Here is a 19,282-nt window from a genome sequence, read left to right as displayed (position 1 = left end):
TTATACCTCCTATGCTGGGGACTAGGGAGAGAGATGGTACAGGACCAGCAGCTATGTAGATGGTTTGTATTCCTGGAGCAGAGGCCAGGGCGTGGCTCTTGGTATGATGTGCTCGCTTCAGCTAACATCCCCAAGCAGGCAGGCAGCTAGCTGTATTTGGAACCAGCTGTGTGGTTCTTGAGTGATCTTCATGGATAACACCATATAGAGGCCAGTAGGTATGTCTACACTGCAGCAGGGAGCATGCCTCCCAGTGTGGGTAGACAGACTTGCACTAGCAGAGCTTGAGCTAGCACGCTCCAAACAGCTGTGTGGGTGTTGCTGCACCAGCAGAGGTTTGGGCTAGCCATCCGAGCTCAGACCTGTTCAACCTCCTGGGTCTAGCTCGGGTGCCCAGCCCTGAGCCTCCACTGGCGCAGCCATGTCTCCATTTTTAGTGTGCTATCTTAAGCCCCGCTAGTGTGAATCTGTCTACCTGGGCTGGGAGGGTTACTCCCAGCTGCAGTGTAAACACACCCTTTGTGACCTCCAGATGGGATTATTGCAAAGGCAGCAGGTAACTGAGGCAAGGGTCCACATCAGAGAGAAATGGTCACAGCTGCCTTCCCAGGTGTGCATGAGAAAAGAGGCTTTTGGCTATTGACACCACTTGGAAATATATGTATGAACATGTGTACTGGAGTAGCAGCAATGAATCAATTAAATAGGCTAAAGGAGAGCTGGGAAGGCTGGTAATGGGATACAGAGCTCTTCATCTAGGTCACTGGGCTTGAATCCAGACTGTTCAGTAATGAGTCCTTACTGCCTGAGGGCTGTTCAGTCACCTATGTAAATTGACTTGGTAGTCCAGTTCCCAGTGGACAAGTATCCACACAACCAAATGTACCTGACAGGTTTGTGGCAAAGCTTGCTCTGCTGCTGCTCATGCTGTTCCTGTGGATAAAGGCAGCACTCCGTCTTGGTGCATGCACCCTTTTGAAGCACTACATTCACTTCAAAAATCCACTTTTTACAAAAGGATGTTTACATTTATGGAATTGTCAGTCCTGGCTCCAGAGCTGAGGGTGACCATTGTGCACAAACCGGGGAATGGCTGGGCCAGTGCATGAGCAGGCAGAGTACAGGGTTACCCTTGAAATGTTCTCGGCACCTCCTGTGATGTGCTGAGGTTCTCAGCCCCCACTGCCTGCGATGGGAGTTGAGGGCACTATAGTGTCTCTTGGGATCAGACCTAAATGAGTTTGGGAGACATTAGTCATGTCTCAGAGTGGTGCCAGCAGCATCACCACAGATAACCTTGGAGACAGTCTTATGGAAGAAAGAGCAATATCATGGCGCTTTTCTACACCTACTGTAAAATGAAGGACATGCTAAGTAGAGAAATGCTGGGTTCTTGTGTTTGCAGTTTGCGGCTGTGGTGCAGGAATAATGGCATGAAGTAGAAACCTAAGGATGTAAACTATTAGTGCACAACTCCTTTAACTTTAACAGAGGATTGTACATGTGTAGGTCCTCGTTCCTTGCCCTTAGCTGTACTGCTTACTCACTCTTTTATCTTATCTGGAGATCTCACTGACGGTTTCAATAGGTTTTGTTCTAATCTCAAACATTCCCTTACTAATTTTTGAAGTACACCTTTTCTATGAAATGTTTCCTTATTGAGAGCTATCTCATAAGATAACTTAGTAATAATGCATTCCTTCGAAGAAGACTTTATTATGCACATGATCTGCCTACAGGCATAAACACTGAATCAAATATTAAATCTTACCCAGGGTGGATGTTTTTACTATTAAAAAATAACTACCTGCTACTATACCTGGATGGATGTGTTGGCTTAGCTCAGCCCAGAAAGATGGGAACACAGGCAGGAGGTGATATTTTTTGGGTACAGCTGACAGGTCCTGTTGTCCTATTCTGTGATTTGGTGTGTTTAGGGAATTCTGAAGCAATAAAGGGTCCCTGATATATCCTGGAAAGCATATATTGCAAAGCAAAGATATGTTACTTGAGATAGGACAGGAGAGAATGTTGCATGTAATGGCTATACCTGACTGAAAAATGGAGGGAAGGGGAAATACTGAACAATTTTGAAGCCATTTTTCTTCCACGGGTTTTGAAAAGGACGAGTTTCTGTCTATTCAACAATTTTGGTTGTGAAATTTCTAATTTTTTCTGTTTTCAATTTGGCTTTCCCTTCCCCCTGCCCCCCATTTTCATTTTCTTTTTGTTCTCTCACTGAAAAGGGGGGGAAAAAACCAATAAAATAAAAACTGGAGAAGATATTTTTTTAATTTCCAATAATGTTGAAAAATAGTTTGAAAAATGGAAATAAAAATATGGCCTTATTTAACAAAATTGAAATTTTTCATGAATATTCATTTAAAAAAAAAATTTTTTTTCAACCAGTCTAGTACAGTATATTGGCTCAGATTGTAAACTCCAACATATATTGCCTGTAGTTTGCAGGTTATTCAATTGTGTACAGACTGAAGAATTAAAAATACATATGGACCATGAATAAACCTTCATCTATGGAAGATGCTGAAAGTTAGACATTGGCCCAAACCAAAACCTCAGAGCTGAACTCCCCTGAAGTCCGGTAACATTTGGATCCAGATCCAAACTTTGTGATTGTCCTCTGTTGCTATAGTGGACTAAACTAACACCCCCAAATTTGGGGGAAGTTTAGGTCTGACTCAGGACACAAATTTTGCAGCTTGGGCCCACCTCCATTTTGATAGATTTGAGAACGTGAGAAACTTCCACATCAGTAAGTACAGAACATGGATCTTTTCCATGTTACTTCTCACTTGTATTTAAATTATGAGCATATCAGATACTAGTATTCAGTACTGTAGCTTTCATAAACATTAAGTAAACATAACAAGCAGATCCAATGCAACTCTTGTTGAAATCTGTGTCTTTCCATTGATTTCAAAGGAAATTGGATTAGGCATCTAGAGATGAAGTCTATTCCTTCTGTTTATCCTCAAGAAAGGGCTTGGTCTTTTAATTCCACTTGTAACACACAATCACCCAAATGTTAGCTTAGAAATAGTTGCACGAACCTTGCATAACTTTAGGTTCTACTGACCTGCACACTGGAGCCTGTATATAATGCTAGGATCCCAGGTCTGAGAGAGTCTGAAGAGGTACCTCTTGGCTGAATAGCCTGGGCGAATCTGTCGGTCAATCTGGTTATCCGGCTTTTTCAGGAAATGGAGGTGTGGATGCCAAGCTGTCCCTTTCTGATCCTTCTGCAGCAATAATATGCATGGCAAGACTTCAGTTGCTTTAAATTTTGTTTCTCCCTGCAGCTGGTGAGTTGATGTTAACAGATTCTAATCAATAACTCAGGGGAAAAAACCCTGAAGTTGCCTGCAGGCATAGTAGAACAGGCATCTCCAGACGGTAGACTATGATGGGGAAATCACATGATGGTGAGTTTAAAGCAAACAGGTTGGGAGTGAGAGTCTGGAAATTGCCCAAAAAAACCCCCAAACAAACAAAACAAAACAAGGGAACAATTCAGATCTTCAGCTAAAATTAAATACCAGTGAAGGCTAAAGATAATCTGTCAAGAAAATAAAAGTTATACTCTGGACATCAGGGACTTAATCCTACTACTTTTGATGTTCATGGCTATGCTCCAACTGATTTTATCAAGAGCAGGACCAGGCCATGGATTTATTTATTTATTTATTTATTTTAAATCTCTCTACCCATGTGGAAAATGAGAGTGGATTAAATAAAAACTGATCTGGAGCTTAACTGAAATTCCCAACCAAACCCTGACAGGATGCTGAAGCTTGAAAAAGTTGAGTTAGCTTTCTGATGCTTTCTAATTTTATCAGAGCTCTCGTTAATATCATTAATGCAACCAAGTCACTGGGCTTCAAGAGCTACCATATTTTCCAATCAAATGTAGTTAAATCAAAGTGTAAGAGTGGTTGAAACAAATACCTTTCTTAAAGTCCCGGAATGTAGACTTCATTTAAATTTAAATGAGACCACACTGTTCAATAGAATTAGATACTGATTGTTTAAAAGCATCTTGATGGGTCTAGGCCAGAGACCAAGCTGCACTATATGCTACCATGTGGGAAACCCAGGTTTAATTCTTTTATTTCTCTTTTGTTGGGTTGTGCACCTGTCTATACTAGTCAGATGGGATAAACTCCACTCTCATAATGTTTGTAAAGTTTATGCTGTGATTCTGGGACTTGGTGTCCTTGTGCTATGGCTCAGTGTAGCGAGGTTGCTTTCAAACATCGTGATATTGTATTATGGTGTTTTGACACCACACTGCAAAGTGATGCTTCACATGTCCTGGAAATGATTCTGAGAACTTTTTGTGCCTTGCAAGCATGATACTATGAATAGCAGGCCTACAGAATCCCTCGAGGGCATCACACTTAGTCCCTGATTAGGCAGGGAAGGAGCTCTTCATTCTGCCCTACAGTAACTTTTCTGGCTAGTTAGGAGTAGCATTGAGACATTCCACCAAAGGGAGACCTGTCACTCTTCTTCAGCTAGAAAGACTTGGATCCTGCATATCACAGCCACCAGGAGTGAAAGTGCTGAAAACAGAGGAGCAACTCAGTGTCACACTTGGGAGAGAAAAGCAATTCTATAACAGATACACTAGAACCTCAGAGTTATGAACTGACCAGTCAACCACACTCCACATTGGGAAGCAGAAGTGCGCAATCAGGCAGCAGCAGAGACCGAGACAAAAACAAAAAGAAAGAGAGAAAGCAATTACAGTACAGTAGTGTGTGAAATGTAAACTACTAAAAAAAAAAGGAGAAAGCAGCATTTTTCTTCTGCATAGTAAAGTTTCAAAGCTGTATTAAGTCAATGTTCAGTTGTAAACTTTTGAAAGAACCATAACGTCTTGTTCAGAATTACGAACGTTTCAGAGTTCTGAACAACCTCCATTCCTGAGCTGTTCGTAACTCTGAGGTTCTACTGTACATTTTAATCTCAGTAATGTTAAGGATGAAATCCTGGCCCCGTCGAAGTCAGTGGCAAAACTCCCATTGACTTAAATAAAGCTGGATTCCACTCACATTTATATATTTTAGAATATAATTATTTTAATGGATTTATCATCTACATTAAGGTAAACTAAATCACTGTTTTCTAATCTTATTTTAAAGCTTTAACAAATCTACCATTCAGATGCCACTAGGGTGGGCAAATTAAAAATACCCAGATACGTATCTTTCCTGTTAAGCCATCAGGAGGATACAATACTTGGGTTTTATAAGAAAATCGTTGTTTCTATTGGAAGAAGGAAATGGAAAGTAAAATAAGCAAGTAAATATAGGAAATTATAATAACTCCACAAAGGGCAAGTGCAAAGTTGGGAGCGGGGATGAGAGGGCAAGGGCAGCATGAGAGGGAAATGACTGAAGGGGCCCACAGCTGCAGTGTAAGAGCGCAGGATATAGGGTGAGTCTTGGACAGATTAAAATACAATAGGCTGCTGCTATTCACCGGTGTGGCAGATGTAATGTAACTATCCCAAACTATGGGGTACAGGAATCTTCAGCTTCCTCTAAAGCATCACCATAGATGTGGAATATTATTTTTGTGTTGGAGGGATGAGATATGACACGTTTGTATGTGAGCTCCCCAGAGCTTTGTGTCTCTTGACAATCCTAAATTGCAAGGAACCAATCGGTCAGACCTGGAAGACTGTAAAACTGTGACAGGAGCCTAAAAAGGAGAGACACAACTAGAACCTTGATCCTGCTCCATTTAAAGGCTATGTTAAAATTCCCATTAGCTTCAGGAAGGCCGGGTTGGGTTCTAATTCAGAAGAATTGACATCTAATAGTGCTATAGCAAAATTTGCCAGTTAGCCTCAGTTTCTAGTTGACTTAGATTCTGTTGAGCTGAATTATTAGCGTGTACAGAGTGCCACCGTGCTTCATATAATAGCAGCAGGCATGTTGAGACTCGTCCATTTTCTTTGGTGCCACAGCCAGTTACTGTATGTAATCGCTCTGCTCCTAGGTCCCCGTTTACACTTGTCTCATCGACTACTTGTGTAGGCATTTCTGGCTTCAGTAAATTTCTTCTACCAAGAGTTTTTTTTCCCCCCAAATAGGACCTGTTTTGTATTGAAGAATCACATCGTGCCCAGTTGCCTCGCTTAATAAAATATTTAAGCCTAAATTTTCAAGTGTCCACTAATTTTGAGTGTCTCAAATTGAAGGCCCTTCTTGATGCACTTAGAATCTGACTTTCACCCACAACTCCAGTTGAAGTCAGGTCCTGTGTTGGGCATCTGGAAACTGAGGCATTTGTGTATATGAATCGTTGAAAATGTGAACCTTAGCTTTTACTGAACACAGGAAATGTTTCCCTTTGGAAACTGCTCCCCTGCACAGCTCTACCTCCAGGCTAAATGAACTAAATGCATTTGCAGGCTAGAACCTCACTTGTAGCATTTTGAAATTTCACAGTGTTGTAATTGTAGGGGTCCTGTCCCAACAAAGAGTTGTGGGGGTGGGAGGAAGGGGGGGTTGCAAGGTTACTGTAGGGGAAGTTGTGCTACTGCTACTCTTACTTCTGTGCTGTTGCTGAGAGCAGTGGCTGCTGGCCAGGAGCCTAGCTCTGAAGGCAGAGCTGCTGCCAGCAGCAGCGCAGAAGTAAGGATGGCATGGTATGGTATTGCCACTCTCCAGCCACCCAGCTCTGCAGGCAGCAATGCAGAAGTAAGGGTGGCATGGTATGGTATTGCCTCTCTCCGGCCGCCCAGCTCTGCAGGCAGCAATGCAGAAGTGAGGGTGGCAATATTGCAACCCCCTTAAAATAACCTTGTGACCCCCCCTGCAACTCCCTTTTGGGTCAGGACCCCCAATGATCTCCCCCATGAAATCTGTATAGAATAGGGTAAAAGCACACAAAAGACCAGATTTCGTGGGGAGAGACCAGATTTCATGGTCCGTGACCCATTTTTCATGGCTGTGAATTTGGTAGGGCCCTAGTTATAGTAAGTGCTGGTTGGGAATGTCTTGAAATGTTTTTTGTTGGAAAATGCCAGTTCATCAAAACCTAAACTTTTTGTGAAAATGTGTCAGTTGGAGACCCCAGACTAGCCAGTAATGTGATGCATGAGGGCACTCACCTAGGATGTGGGAGATCCAGGTTTAAGTCCCTGCTCTGCCTGATTCAGTTTGCACAGGAATTCTCCACGTGCTCCTAGAGCTCTGAGGACCACTATTAACCACCCATCACCCACAAACACTGCTCCCAAACTCTACTTTTTTGGTGATCTACCTTCTGGATAAAGAGGGCAGGATGGACCTCCCTTTGGAGTTCAACAGTGCTGTCTCCTTCAACACCACTCCTACGTTGTCCAGAAGGGTTGTGGCAGACTGATATGAGATGCCCCCTTCCTCAAAGGAATTAAACATGTGGCCTGCACGCTGTTCTTATCAGTTGCTGGTTTGGTGAAGGAAAGCTTTTACCCATGTCTCCCATACCATAGAGCAAAGCATTAACCACAAGATACTGGCTGGCTCCTTAACTGACAACAGAAAAAAATTAAATCTGTCTCAAGGGTAGTTACAAAAATGAGCAATTTTTACTACTAGGATGGCTCTTAACTCTGTTTCAATAGTAGAGCGTTGTTATGGCTGAAGATAGCATAATGGGTTAATCCCAGCCCCATTTCCTCGGACCTCCTGTGGCCACGTGATTTGCAAATGCCTGAAAATATCCCTGCTCAATTCTAATTGTTTGTGGCAGTCAGCACATGATTTCACGTGTTTGGTCACAGCAGTATTCGTTTTCTCTTCTTTTAATCTTTGAATGTTGTGCCTGGTTTCACTGATGTAGATCATGATGACACAGTAGGCAGTGATTTCATTTAAGATGTTTTGCCTTGACTCCAGAAGTGTGGATTCCTTGTGGGATGGCCAATATTTATTAATGATATCCTAGGGTTTTTAAAGGGAAAGCTATATCACAGACCATTACAACCAGTTTAATCTATTCCAAAATGCTGGATGCATTAGGCAAGAGCTACCTTGATTGGACTGAGGTCTTCCTCATTAGTTCAGATGCTGGTTCAGAAGATTTATTGAAGGCTGTCTCCTTTTAAAGAGCTCACTTTTGATCCCTAAAGGATATCTTCACTCTGATGTGATGGAGCTGAGATAGGGCTGCTCTTCTGACATAAATGCTGCTACTGAAGTAATTAAAAAAAAACCCCAAAAAACAGTCCCATAATTAGGAGTGTGCAAAATGTTCATTCCTGAATATGCATGGGTTGAATTTCCTGGGACTTTTCCAAATATTTAATTGGGGTCATCAGTGTGCACTCTTATATCTAAAGTTAAATTCTCGTATCATAAGCAGAGAAGTTGGATTAATATTTTAACTGTAAAATTGGGGTTGGAGGGGTCATTACTTGGGATTATTTCCAGGGTTCTGAACGTATTTTGTACAGAATTCTTTGTATCAGAGATCATTTTAATCAGACAAATTGTTTAATTGTTCTTACTACTTACACTTTGCTACTGCGGTAGAGCTGAAGTATTTGAGGTGTCTCCTAAAGTTTTACTTACTTAAGTTATTAAGATTTGGCTTTTTAGAGACTATGTGTATGTGTGTTGCATATAGTGAAAATGACAATTTCATAAATACCTGTTATATAAACTAGATTATATGAGCATACAGTCTTTGGGGTGCAGGGACTGTCTTTTTATCATGGGTTTGTACAATGCCTTTACAACTGGAATACAGACTCTAAATGCTACTGCAATTCAGATAATTAATAAAGCAGGATTTGTCAAAAACAAATTCTAGACCTCCATGAGGCAACTATTGAAGCAACTAAACATTTTTTGCAAAATGTGATTAATAATTTGAAGCCTTCACTTTTTTCTCTTTGTACATTATAAGTACGTTAACATTGGAATGGCTGTACACATTTGTTGTATATTTGTGGTAGCTATAGATTTAAAATGGAATGTAATAGGGGACTGGATGGTGGTCATGATACTGGTAAATGGGATCTGGTTCTCCCCACATGTAGGTTGCTGGTTTGAATGTGGGTCAGAAAGATAGTGACTGAAACTTGCTACTAACTGATTGTACTGGTGTTCTTGCTCCAGTTCCTAGTGTACAGTAGATCATTTGCATAATTGTTGACAGACACAGCAGAGAGTTCAAGCTTGGAATAAGAGTGAACACTAAACACTACTCTCTCCAGAGCTAGCCTGCAAGCCCTGGCGTTGCCTTTTTTGGGGGCAGAGGGATGGGGAGCAGGAGCAGGAGATCCTTTAAATGGCAAGGCTGCTAATCTCAGATTTAGTTTTGCAACTGAGAAGTTTCTAGCTGTTCTAACCATGAAAATCTCATGGCTGAAAGGTCAATGGCAGTGATCTTTCCTGTTCATGACTATCCTCCCCACAACTGCCATGAGGTGATTGTTGGGGTTGGCCGAGGGTCTCCCGGAATTTTGGGAGAATTCCTGGGCTGGTGTTGGTTTGGGGATAGGGGCACCAGGGTTGCCACAAATGAGACTAGAACTTCTGTGAGTTCCCTCCTGCTTCCTCCTGAGCTGCTGGCGTGACCCTGGCTATAAACTGGAGAGAGAGATTGGATTTGTGCTTAAGACACTGGACTGGGACTCGGGAGGTCTGGGTTTAATGCCCAGCTCTGCCACTGACTCCCTGTGTGACCTTGGGCAAGCCACTTGGCCTTTCTGGGCCATCTGTTCCTCATCTGTATAAAATGACAATAAAACTTCCTTTCTCTCTGTCTTGACTGTTTAGACTGCTCAGAGACAGCCTCAGTTTGAGTTTGTACTGTGCCTGGTAGAGCTGGGCCCTGATTTTGGCTGGGACTTCTAGGTGCTACCTAATACAAACAATAATAAACAGTGGGGTAGGCTGCATGCACAGAAAGGCTGAAGACAAGGCTCTGGCCCCTTATGTATGGCCTATACACACTCATTTGTGTCTCGCTTTGTGAGTGCGCAAAGGACTTATGTCATTCACCTCCTGAGGCCTGTCCTTACCCTCTTGCTCCTACCGTTGGTTGCTTGACAACAATGCTGAGGGATATTAGTGGCAATGGAGTGGTGTGAGGAAGCTTTCTCCACTGACCAACATGTGCTTGATTTGCAGATACACAGAGAATTATGTTTTTCAGTGCTGTCCAGTTGCCACCTTTCCATTAGCACTCAGTTCATGTTATTAAAAGGTACAAGTTATTGTAAAACAAAAGTAAATACATCTGTGGGTAGACTGAAAATCAGGGAGGAAAGGGCTCAGAAGAAGAACTTGAGAATACTGTGTCTGACACACCGGCCAGGAAAATGCAGTGACATGGTCTTCATGGAGAAGTAGTTCTCTTAAGTATTTCATTTCCCAACTAAGGATTAAATGCTGCCTTCTGATGCTGTCTTGCAGGAAATATTTACTAATCAGAGCCTGATTTTTTTCAGAAGTGCTGAATATCTGCAGCTCCCATTGACTTTTTAGAGGGAGAAGCGAGAACTCAACACTTCGTAACATCAGGCCTAACTGCATGGTAGCCATTGTGAAGGCTGGATTCTGTGCTGTTATTACTGATGGTAGATGGAATGTATGGAACTGGCTCTGCAAGGTGCTGTCTCTTCCTTATCCTCCCCACCAACCCTGACACTCAGGGCACCCTTCCAAAATCTATTCAACAAGCCTCCACCCACACAGAATTCCTGTCTCCCTAAAAATGCACTTCTGCAGCATTGTCTACTGACACTTTATTAAACAAATTGTGAACTATCAATACGCTGTGAACCAGATCCCTGGCCCCACTCTGGCCTGTTTGCACCCAGCAGCAGAAAGGGGTGCAAAGCCAGTTTAATAGGCCTCCTGAGGATTCTCCCACTAGGGGGGAAGGTCCTGATGGTATAGAGCCAGACTAGGGTTTAATGGGAATAGGCAGGGAAAAGAGGCCATGGCTAGAGAGCTCCTTCACTCCAGCAGTTTTCAGCTGCTAGAATGACCCCTTGGGGCTGCTGCAAGTTGCACTTGGCTGCCTATGGCTCCAACTGGCATTAAATTATTCTGGGGCTGAGCAGTCCTCTGGTGACCTCAGGGTCAGGGAACCGCAAAGATGGCGCAAAGTCATATTTTCACAGAACCCTCACAGCTACACCAGCTGCTGCTCTGGCCCAGCTGAGGATCTGGCCCAGCATGTATTAAGTGGGCAACCATGTCACAGAGTCATCGTTTATGTCTCATGCCAGGAGTGCACTGACCAGGATGGTGTCGGTCCCTGAGCGAGGACACAGATATGGAGGACAGTCTCTTTTTGCCTGCACTGCCCATGCCTTGGGTGCCCACGGGCACAATCGAACCCCATGTATGAACCTTTCAGCCTCTGACACTGATCTTTATAGCAGACTATATGACAATGACGTGCACAACCACTGCATGGGCTTGGCTCTTAAAACATTTAGTCAGCTCTGACTCTTCGTATAATGATATTTATGTATTTGACAGGGAGTATGAGAATACATGATGTTGGGTGAAGATCCCTGATGTTTGATATTCACCTTCACTTACTAGGAGGCTGTGTCATCAGCAAAGTAATACATCAGATGTGAGTTAAATTTGAGGACTTACTGTCATACACACACATCTCTCCATATACAGATAATTGTGTGTGACTATACATGGAATATGTGCTGATGAGGGATGTTGTTAAAAAAAAATTGCTACAAATCTGGGATGAGCTCATTACTTCATGAGCAGTGAAGCCAAGATAGAGTTATGCAAGTCTTCCCAGACAAGTGGCAGTAACAACTATATGGTACCTCACACCATCATGTGTTTTGTTGTGGTTAGATACTATGTCTTTGTCGTCTTAAAAATCTCACTCCACGTTTTCCCCTTTGAAGTAGGGTTTTAGTTACTAGAACATAGAAATAATCATGTCACGGGTATGGGTGGAGCTTAGAGATGTTCACAAGTAATATATAATAGTTTGAGATTTATACCATAGCTTGGGAAACAGAAGAGTTTATGTGATTATGCTCTTGTGGCACGAGAATGGTTGGCTGACAGATGAGCAACACTTTCTTTTTGAGGTCAAGGATGAAAAATGTCATTTTAGCATGAAAATTTCCCCACTTTTATATAAACAGGGGAGACTTGACCCTCACCAAGGCTGTTTGGGGCCAATCCCAGGAGTGAAATCCTGGCTCCATTAAAGTCCAATGGCAAAACTCCAGTTGATTTTAATGGAGCCAAGATTTCACCCCATGTTGGCTTCAGGGAAAGGGCTACCGCTGCCTTCTGTGTTGAGTTACAGAAGGGTGAGATTCACCCTGTCTAGAGGGCCCACACAAGGCCTAGTGATCACTTAAGCCCCTCTTAAGCCCTCAAAACCGGAGCACGTAAAATTGCAACCCATATGTAAATATACCAGAGAGCGCTTAAAGGGAAGAGGAGAAGAACAAGATGTTGCTTGTGTGTTTGCTTGAATACAGAATCAGGTTTTATCCTATTAGGAACTTGCTTTCTTCAGTTAAAAAATACATTATCAGGGCTCCTGGAATCCCATGGTGTTAAAGTCCAGAAGAGCAGGATTAGCATTTTAAGGGATCTCATGCCGTCTTAATTCTGGTAGTGAAAGAACCATCCTGTGTGCTCTTACCTGTCTGCCTCCGTATGCCAAAATGGCTCTTGTCAAATCTTGGAGTGTGTGCAATTCAATCTGTAGCTTATTCCTTCTGTGTCTGAGGCCTTGCTGGCCACTTCTCCCTCCTCTTTGTTTCCATGATGGCTCTGCTAAATCTTCAGAGTAGAGAACCAGTGCCCCAGTTTTTGTGCTGTAGGTTTTAGGAAGATACAGACCCCAGCAGCCCTTCATAAACTGCCTCTCATTCAGTAATCTGCTGACATGGCAGTAACCTTCATGAGACTTCCAGTTCAGATAATCCTAGCATGGAAAAAATTAAAACATAGGATAGAATTTGGGGGGGAAATAATCTTTCTCACCCTGGGGTTGAGAGTATGTGGCTTACCAGATACACAGGAAATTATTCTTTGCTTATACGCTTACACCACTCTGGCCTTAGTGAATTTAGGATTTGACTCAATGTGAACACTGAATTGTTTGCTAAGGTCTTACTCTATTCTTAAGGTACCTATACACTTACGGCGGTGTGTAGTGTGCAGACACTGCATGCCCAGCTAGTTTGGGTATAAATAGCAGTGCAGACAGTGAGTCATAGCTTAGGCAAGTAGAGTAGAATGGAGTGCTCTATATGCCTGAACCTCTAGGACATATACCCTACACAGCTCTCTACATGCCCAAGCAGTGCCTCCCACATCTACACTGCTATTTTTAGCAGTGTAGTGTCCTGCTGTCTCCCTGCTGCTGGAGCCTTTCACTTCCGTGTGTAGCTACACATGCTCTACACACCGCTGGAAGTGTAGGCAAGGCTTTACTGGGGCTGGACTATCACTGACGTTAGTGAGCACTTTCATTGATTTCTCATTGCCTGTATGAGGATTTGAGGATCAAAGGCCAGTCTTTTGTAGATGAAAAGTTAATAGAAATTTCCCTTTAGAAATGTGTGGGAACATTTTATGACACTTACCTTAGGACAAATCTTTAGGTGACAAATCTGAGGAACTGTCCCAGATTGAGGTGTCATTAGAGGAGGATTTGGAACAAACTGATAAATTAAACAGTAATAAGTCACCAGGAATAGATGGTATTCACCCAAGAGTTCTGAAATAATTCAAATGTGAAATTGCAGAACTACTAACTGTGATCGGTAACCTATCATTTAAATCAGCTTCTGTACCAAATGACTGGAGGATGCCAATTTTTAAAAAGGGCTCCAGAGGTGATCCCGGCAATTACAGGCCAGTAAGCCTGACTTCAGTACCAGGCAAACTGGTTGAAACCATAGTAAAGAACAGAATTGTCAGACACATAGATGAACATAATTTGTTGGGGAAGAGTCAACATGGTTTTTGTAAAGGGAAATCATGCCTCACCAATCTATTAGAATTCTTTGAGGGGTCAACAAACATGTGGACAAGGGGGATCCAGTGCATATAGTGTACTTAGATTTTCAGAAACTCTTTGACAAGGTCCCTAACCCAAAGGCTTTTAAGCAAAGTAAGATGTCATGGAATAAGAGGGAAGGTCCCCTCATGGACTAGTAACTGATTAAAAGATAGGAAACAAAGGGTAGGATTAAATGGTCAGTTTTCAGAATGGAGAGAGGTAAATAGTGGTGTCCCCCAGGGGTCTGTACTGGGACCAGCGCTGTTCAACATATTCATAAATGATCTGAAAGAAGGGGTAAACAGTGAGGTGGCAAAATTTGCAAATGATACAAAACTACTAAAATAATTAAATCCAAAGCAGACTGCAAAGAGCTATAAAGGGATCTCTCAAAACCGACTGGACAACAAAATGGCAGATGAAATTCAATGTTGATAAATGCAAAGTCCTTCACGTTGGAAAACCATAATCCCAACTATACATATGAAATGATGGGATCTAAATTAGCTGTTACCACTCAAGAGAGCGATCTTGAAGTAATTGTGAATAGTTTTCTGAAAACATCCACCCAATGTGCAACAGCCATCAAAAAAGTTAACAGAATGTTGGGAATCATTAAGAAAGGAATAGCTACCGGTAATAAGACAGAAAATATATTGTCTCTATATAAATCCATGGTATGCCCACATCTTGAATACTGTGTGCAGATGTGGTCATCCCATCTCAAAAAAGATACATTTTAATTGGAAAAGGTTCAGAAAAGGGCAACAAAAATGATTAGGGGTATGGAACAGCTTCCATTTGAGGAGAGATTAATAAGATTGGGACTTTTTACCTTGGAAAAGAGACAACTAAGAAGGGATATGATAGAGGTCTATAAAATCATGGAGAAAGTAAATAAGGAAGTATTATTTACCCCTCATAACACAAGAACTAGGGTTCACCAAATGAAATTAATAGGCAGCAGGTTTAATACAAACAAAAGGAAGTATTTCTTCACACAACACACAGTCAACCTGTGGAACTCCTTGCCAGAGGATGTTGTGAAGGCCAAGACTATAAGAGGGTTCAAAAAAGAACTAGATAAATTCATGGAAGATAGGTCCATCAATGGCTATTAGTGTCTCTAGCCTCTGTTTGCCAGAAGCTGGGAATGGGCGACAGGGGATGGATCACTTGATGATTACCTGTTCTGTTCATTCCCTCTGGGGCATCTGGCATTGGCCACTGTCAGAAGACAGGATATTGGGCTAGATGTACCTTTGATCTGACCCAGTATGGCTATTCCTATGTTCTTATGACCAACAGATCTAGTGGGCTGTGGAATGGGCTCAAGCAATGGTAATCCATTGCTTCAAATATTTCATACCAGATTAGAGACAAACCCTAGCAAATGTACTATAGGGGACTATCCTGTATTGGCAAGGGGCTTGGGCTGGATGAACTATTATCACTTTTTCATCTCTAATTTCTATGATTCAGCACAAAAAGTTTATCTTAGAGTGTTTACATACCTTAAACAGTGATATTTATAGCAGAGTACTTATTGTGCTAAGAAAAGTGATGGGTGTCAGTTGATAATCCTAAATTCTAAAGTCAATGTTCACATTGATCCTTAATATAACATACCACTCCATTTTTAAAGGCCCTCCAAAATGAGAGTCTGGATTAAAACCATATTGTGAACTATGTTAATTTTACTAGATCAGAACTCCAGATCCATTAGGATGAGAGGGCAGTTTGTTATACCAAAACAGTTTTTTCCCATTGTAAATTAGTGGTTTTGAAATGTAAAAACCAACTTACCAGATTTCTTTAGTAATTAAAAACAATTGCAATTCATTGTCTAATTATGTTATGAATGCCTTCCCTTTCTGTAGTATCATTAAAATAATATCATTTCTTTGGGGCATGGGCTGTTTTAGCATTTTGTGTGTCTAGCATTCTTAATGTCTAGCACAATGGGGCTCTGATCCCAGATTGGGGCCTATTATTGCTATCAAAGTAGAAATAATAATAATAATAATAATAAATATTGTCTAACATCAGGGGCCAAATCAGGATCAGGGCCCCACTGTGTTGGATGCTCTATGAACAGATCTGAAGACCTTGTTCCTGCCCCAAACAGCTTCCTCTTTTTTTAAAATCTCTTTTAAATTTTCTGTTACTCTTAGACGGGGTGAAAGTAAGTCAGGACACTTACCGGTACGAGGCCCAGGGGAGCATCCCTCAACCAGCCCTTCCAGGCTGCCTGGCCCACGCTGCCTGGGGCTCCCGTGTTGATTTAAAGGCCTGGAACTCCAGACGCCACTGGTGCGCTAGCGGCAGCAGAGCCCTGGGCCCTTTTAAATCACCGGCCCCAGGGCAACTGCTCCCTTTCCCCCCCCCGCCCCGTCGGCAAAAGGGGCAGGGACATTAAAGCACTGCAGGGTCCTTTGCCGCAGCAGCACTTTAACGTTGCTGTGCCTCCCCCCCACCAGCCCCTGTCAGCAGCCCTGCCGATACGGACCCTACCAGCAGGGCCACCGACGGGGGGAAGGGGCAGCAACGTTAAAGCGCTGTGGTGGCAGTGCTTTAAGGACAGTCCTTTGCAGTGGAAGTGCTCTGAGGATCCTTAAAGCACTGCCGCAGCAAAGGAGCGTCCTTAAAGCACTGCCGCACTCCCCCACCCCCTGCCGTCGGTGGCCCTGCCAGTAGGGACCCTACCAGCAGGGCTGCCGACAGGGGAGGCAAAAGGGGCAGGAACATTAAAGCGCGTGGGCTGGGTATGGGCAGTGCGGGTTCTTACCGGTACGCCGTACTGGCTCACTTTCACCCCTGCTCTGAGAAGCCCTTATTTATTGATCAGTTTGTAAAGCAGAGTAGTACTGTGCACAGCAACCGTAAGGTGGTCTGATCTTCAAGCATGGGATCTGTCTCAAGTACTTTTTGAGTCTTTACAGTGTGCTGGATGGCAACGCGGAACGTTTTATAGCAGAGTATGATAATCTACTTTGGAGGAATCTTCAGACCCTACTCTTTTTATCCTGAGATACTGTCCACTGCACTCAAATACTACCGTGATGGGTGTCTTAGAAATAGCATAGGTAAGTAAGGTAGACAGACTTGGCATGCCTTTGAGTGAGGTAGTTAGAGTGGACTCTGATGTATCAGTGGTCATAGACCATGAAGAGAGACATGGAACATAGCCATGTAACAGTCTCCCTACCCTAGTAAAAACACTGACCTGGTGGGTGAGATTCATTAGAGAATCTCAAATTAGTCAGAAGTTTCCAAATTGTTCTGTTAATAGATGCATTCACATACTCTTCTTGACTTAAAGCTACAGTACCATTGTTTGTTTCTCAACTACATAAAATTTCATTACATGATGATAATTTCTCTCACTAATAACTACGCTTGGTTTCCATGGTTTGTACTGTAGAGAATTGAAATGGCAGGCCCCAGCTACTCCCTGCTAGTAAGATGACTTAGCATACAAACAAGGCCAATTCTTCCCTCCTACACTCTGGTCCAAATCTACTCATGTAAATGGAATTGTGCTGATATAAATGAGATTTTGATTTCCATTACACTGGTACAAACCTTGAGTAACTCAACTGCTTTCAGTGGAATTACCCCAGTGTAACTGAAATTAGATTATGACCCACACTCCTTAAAAAAAATATTTTTCTGATTTGCAGTTGGTCACACAAAGGTAATTCTGAAGTCCAAGTGCCATTATATAAAATACTTTATGGCATAAGATCGGTGATAGGAATTCACTGTTTTAACTATAACTTTAATGGATATATTTTAAGCGAAGTGAATCTATGATTTTAGCTGCTGTAAAATTGCTTTGGACTGTGCAATTTCTGTAAGATAAACAAAATATTATTTAAAAGCAGCACAGTAAACTTCAGCTATACGATTCTGATTCAGAACAACTCCACGCAGATCCCAGAATTGATGTGTATGCCTAGTAACCAATTAGTCTAATAGTCAACAAAAAACAAACAAACAATAAGGATATTCCCTGAAGAATCTATTTCTTTATATTTAGGTTTCTTCCTCTGGATTTCTCGGTACAAGTTTCTGTTTCTTTAACTTGTGTGCCAAGCATTCGGGTTCAAGATTCTCCAGTTTTAATTACAGCAGACATACATACTTCTTAGGTTACTACGGCATTTTAATTTCAACAACAAATAAGACATCACTGACAAAAATTCTATCTCCATAATAGTTATTTCAATATTAGTTAAAATCACAGAACAGAAAATTACCATACAATCCATAATGGTTTGTTTTCTGCACTTTTGTAACCAGGACTCACCTCTGGTTCAAAGTGCACCTCCAATTTCTCCTGGGTTTTTTTGACCACCTGTCCAGTACCACGGCTTAATAGGGAAAGATTGGGCATTTTTCCTTAGTGACCTTTCATCTTGCCTCTAAAACTGTAAACTTGTTATCAGAGCAGTCTGCAAGAGAGCTTTGTAAACAAGATCTTTGTTATGAAATATGATAATTTGTAGATCAGCTCTTCCTTAATGTGCAGCTCCGAATAGCAAAAAAGCCTCACTGGGTTTCCGGAGTCCTCAGTCTCCTTCACATTTCTAAGTGGAGTCAAATTACTTTTCTCCTGCCTGTTCTGTGCACTTGTTGTTCCTTCTGTTCTGGTTGCTTTGGTACATCTAAGGATTTGTGAAACACAACCATCCTTTTTATTGTGATCAGAGGTTGTTTGTCTGTCGCTATGGCAGCAAAAGGAAATTAAGTTCCTTAAACCAGCGAGACAGTGTGAAAGAGCAGAGACTGCCATGCAATAATCACCCCTAGCTGAAGGAACGACATTATCCTTCCAACAGCTTTTTTATTTTTTCTTCCCAGCAACCCCCAAACCTCCATTATTTGTAAACCCTGGTGTTAATAGAGACACAGAATTGTTAGAACTGAAAGAGACCAATACCTGGGTCATTTAGTGTAACACTCATTACCCCCATATTTGTGTCTGTGCAGGGCTCTGATGACTCTACATCTCTGGTTCTCAGCCTTTTCCATACAGTGATCCTGTATTACAACAGGAAAAGGTTTCAGGATCAACCTCCCAACTAGCCATAAAACAGAGAGGAGTTGTGTGCCTCCCAGATCTGTTCACGACCCAAGGTTGAGAATCCAATCTCTCGATCAAAACTGAGATGACATTTTCCCTGCTTTGTGATTTGTCTTTCTGTGTATGTGTATGCAAATCCTTAACTTCTTTATC

General features: G+C 42.2%; 1 protein-coding gene across 1 annotated transcript in view; it reads right to left on the bottom strand.

The window, feature by feature from the left end:
- Positions 1 to 18,454, bottom strand: part of KIAA2012 (KIAA2012 ortholog) — an 85,756-nt gene extending 67,302 nt beyond the window's left edge. The window contains exons 1-4 of the mRNA XM_044978280.1: positions 18,353 to 18,454; positions 12,673 to 12,957; positions 3,098 to 3,257; positions 1,820 to 1,972 (exon numbers count right to left, since the gene is read on the bottom strand). Of these exons, the coding sequence (XP_044834215.1) occupies positions 1,820 to 1,972; positions 3,098 to 3,257; positions 12,673 to 12,957; positions 18,353 to 18,439 (685 nt within the window). The 5' untranslated portion in view covers positions 18,440 to 18,454. The remainder of the gene's footprint in view (positions 1 to 1,819; positions 1,973 to 3,097; positions 3,258 to 12,672; positions 12,958 to 18,352) is intronic.
- Between the last annotated feature and the right edge of the window lie 828 nt (positions 18,455 to 19,282).

This window comes from Mauremys mutica, chromosome 10 (assembly GCF_020497125.1).
Source record: "Mauremys mutica isolate MM-2020 ecotype Southern chromosome 10, ASM2049712v1, whole genome shotgun sequence".
Classification (NCBI taxonomy): domain Eukaryota; kingdom Metazoa; phylum Chordata; order Testudines; family Geoemydidae; genus Mauremys; species Mauremys mutica.
Note: the sequence above shows the minus strand (reverse complement) of the source record. Positions and strands in the feature narration are given on the sequence as shown.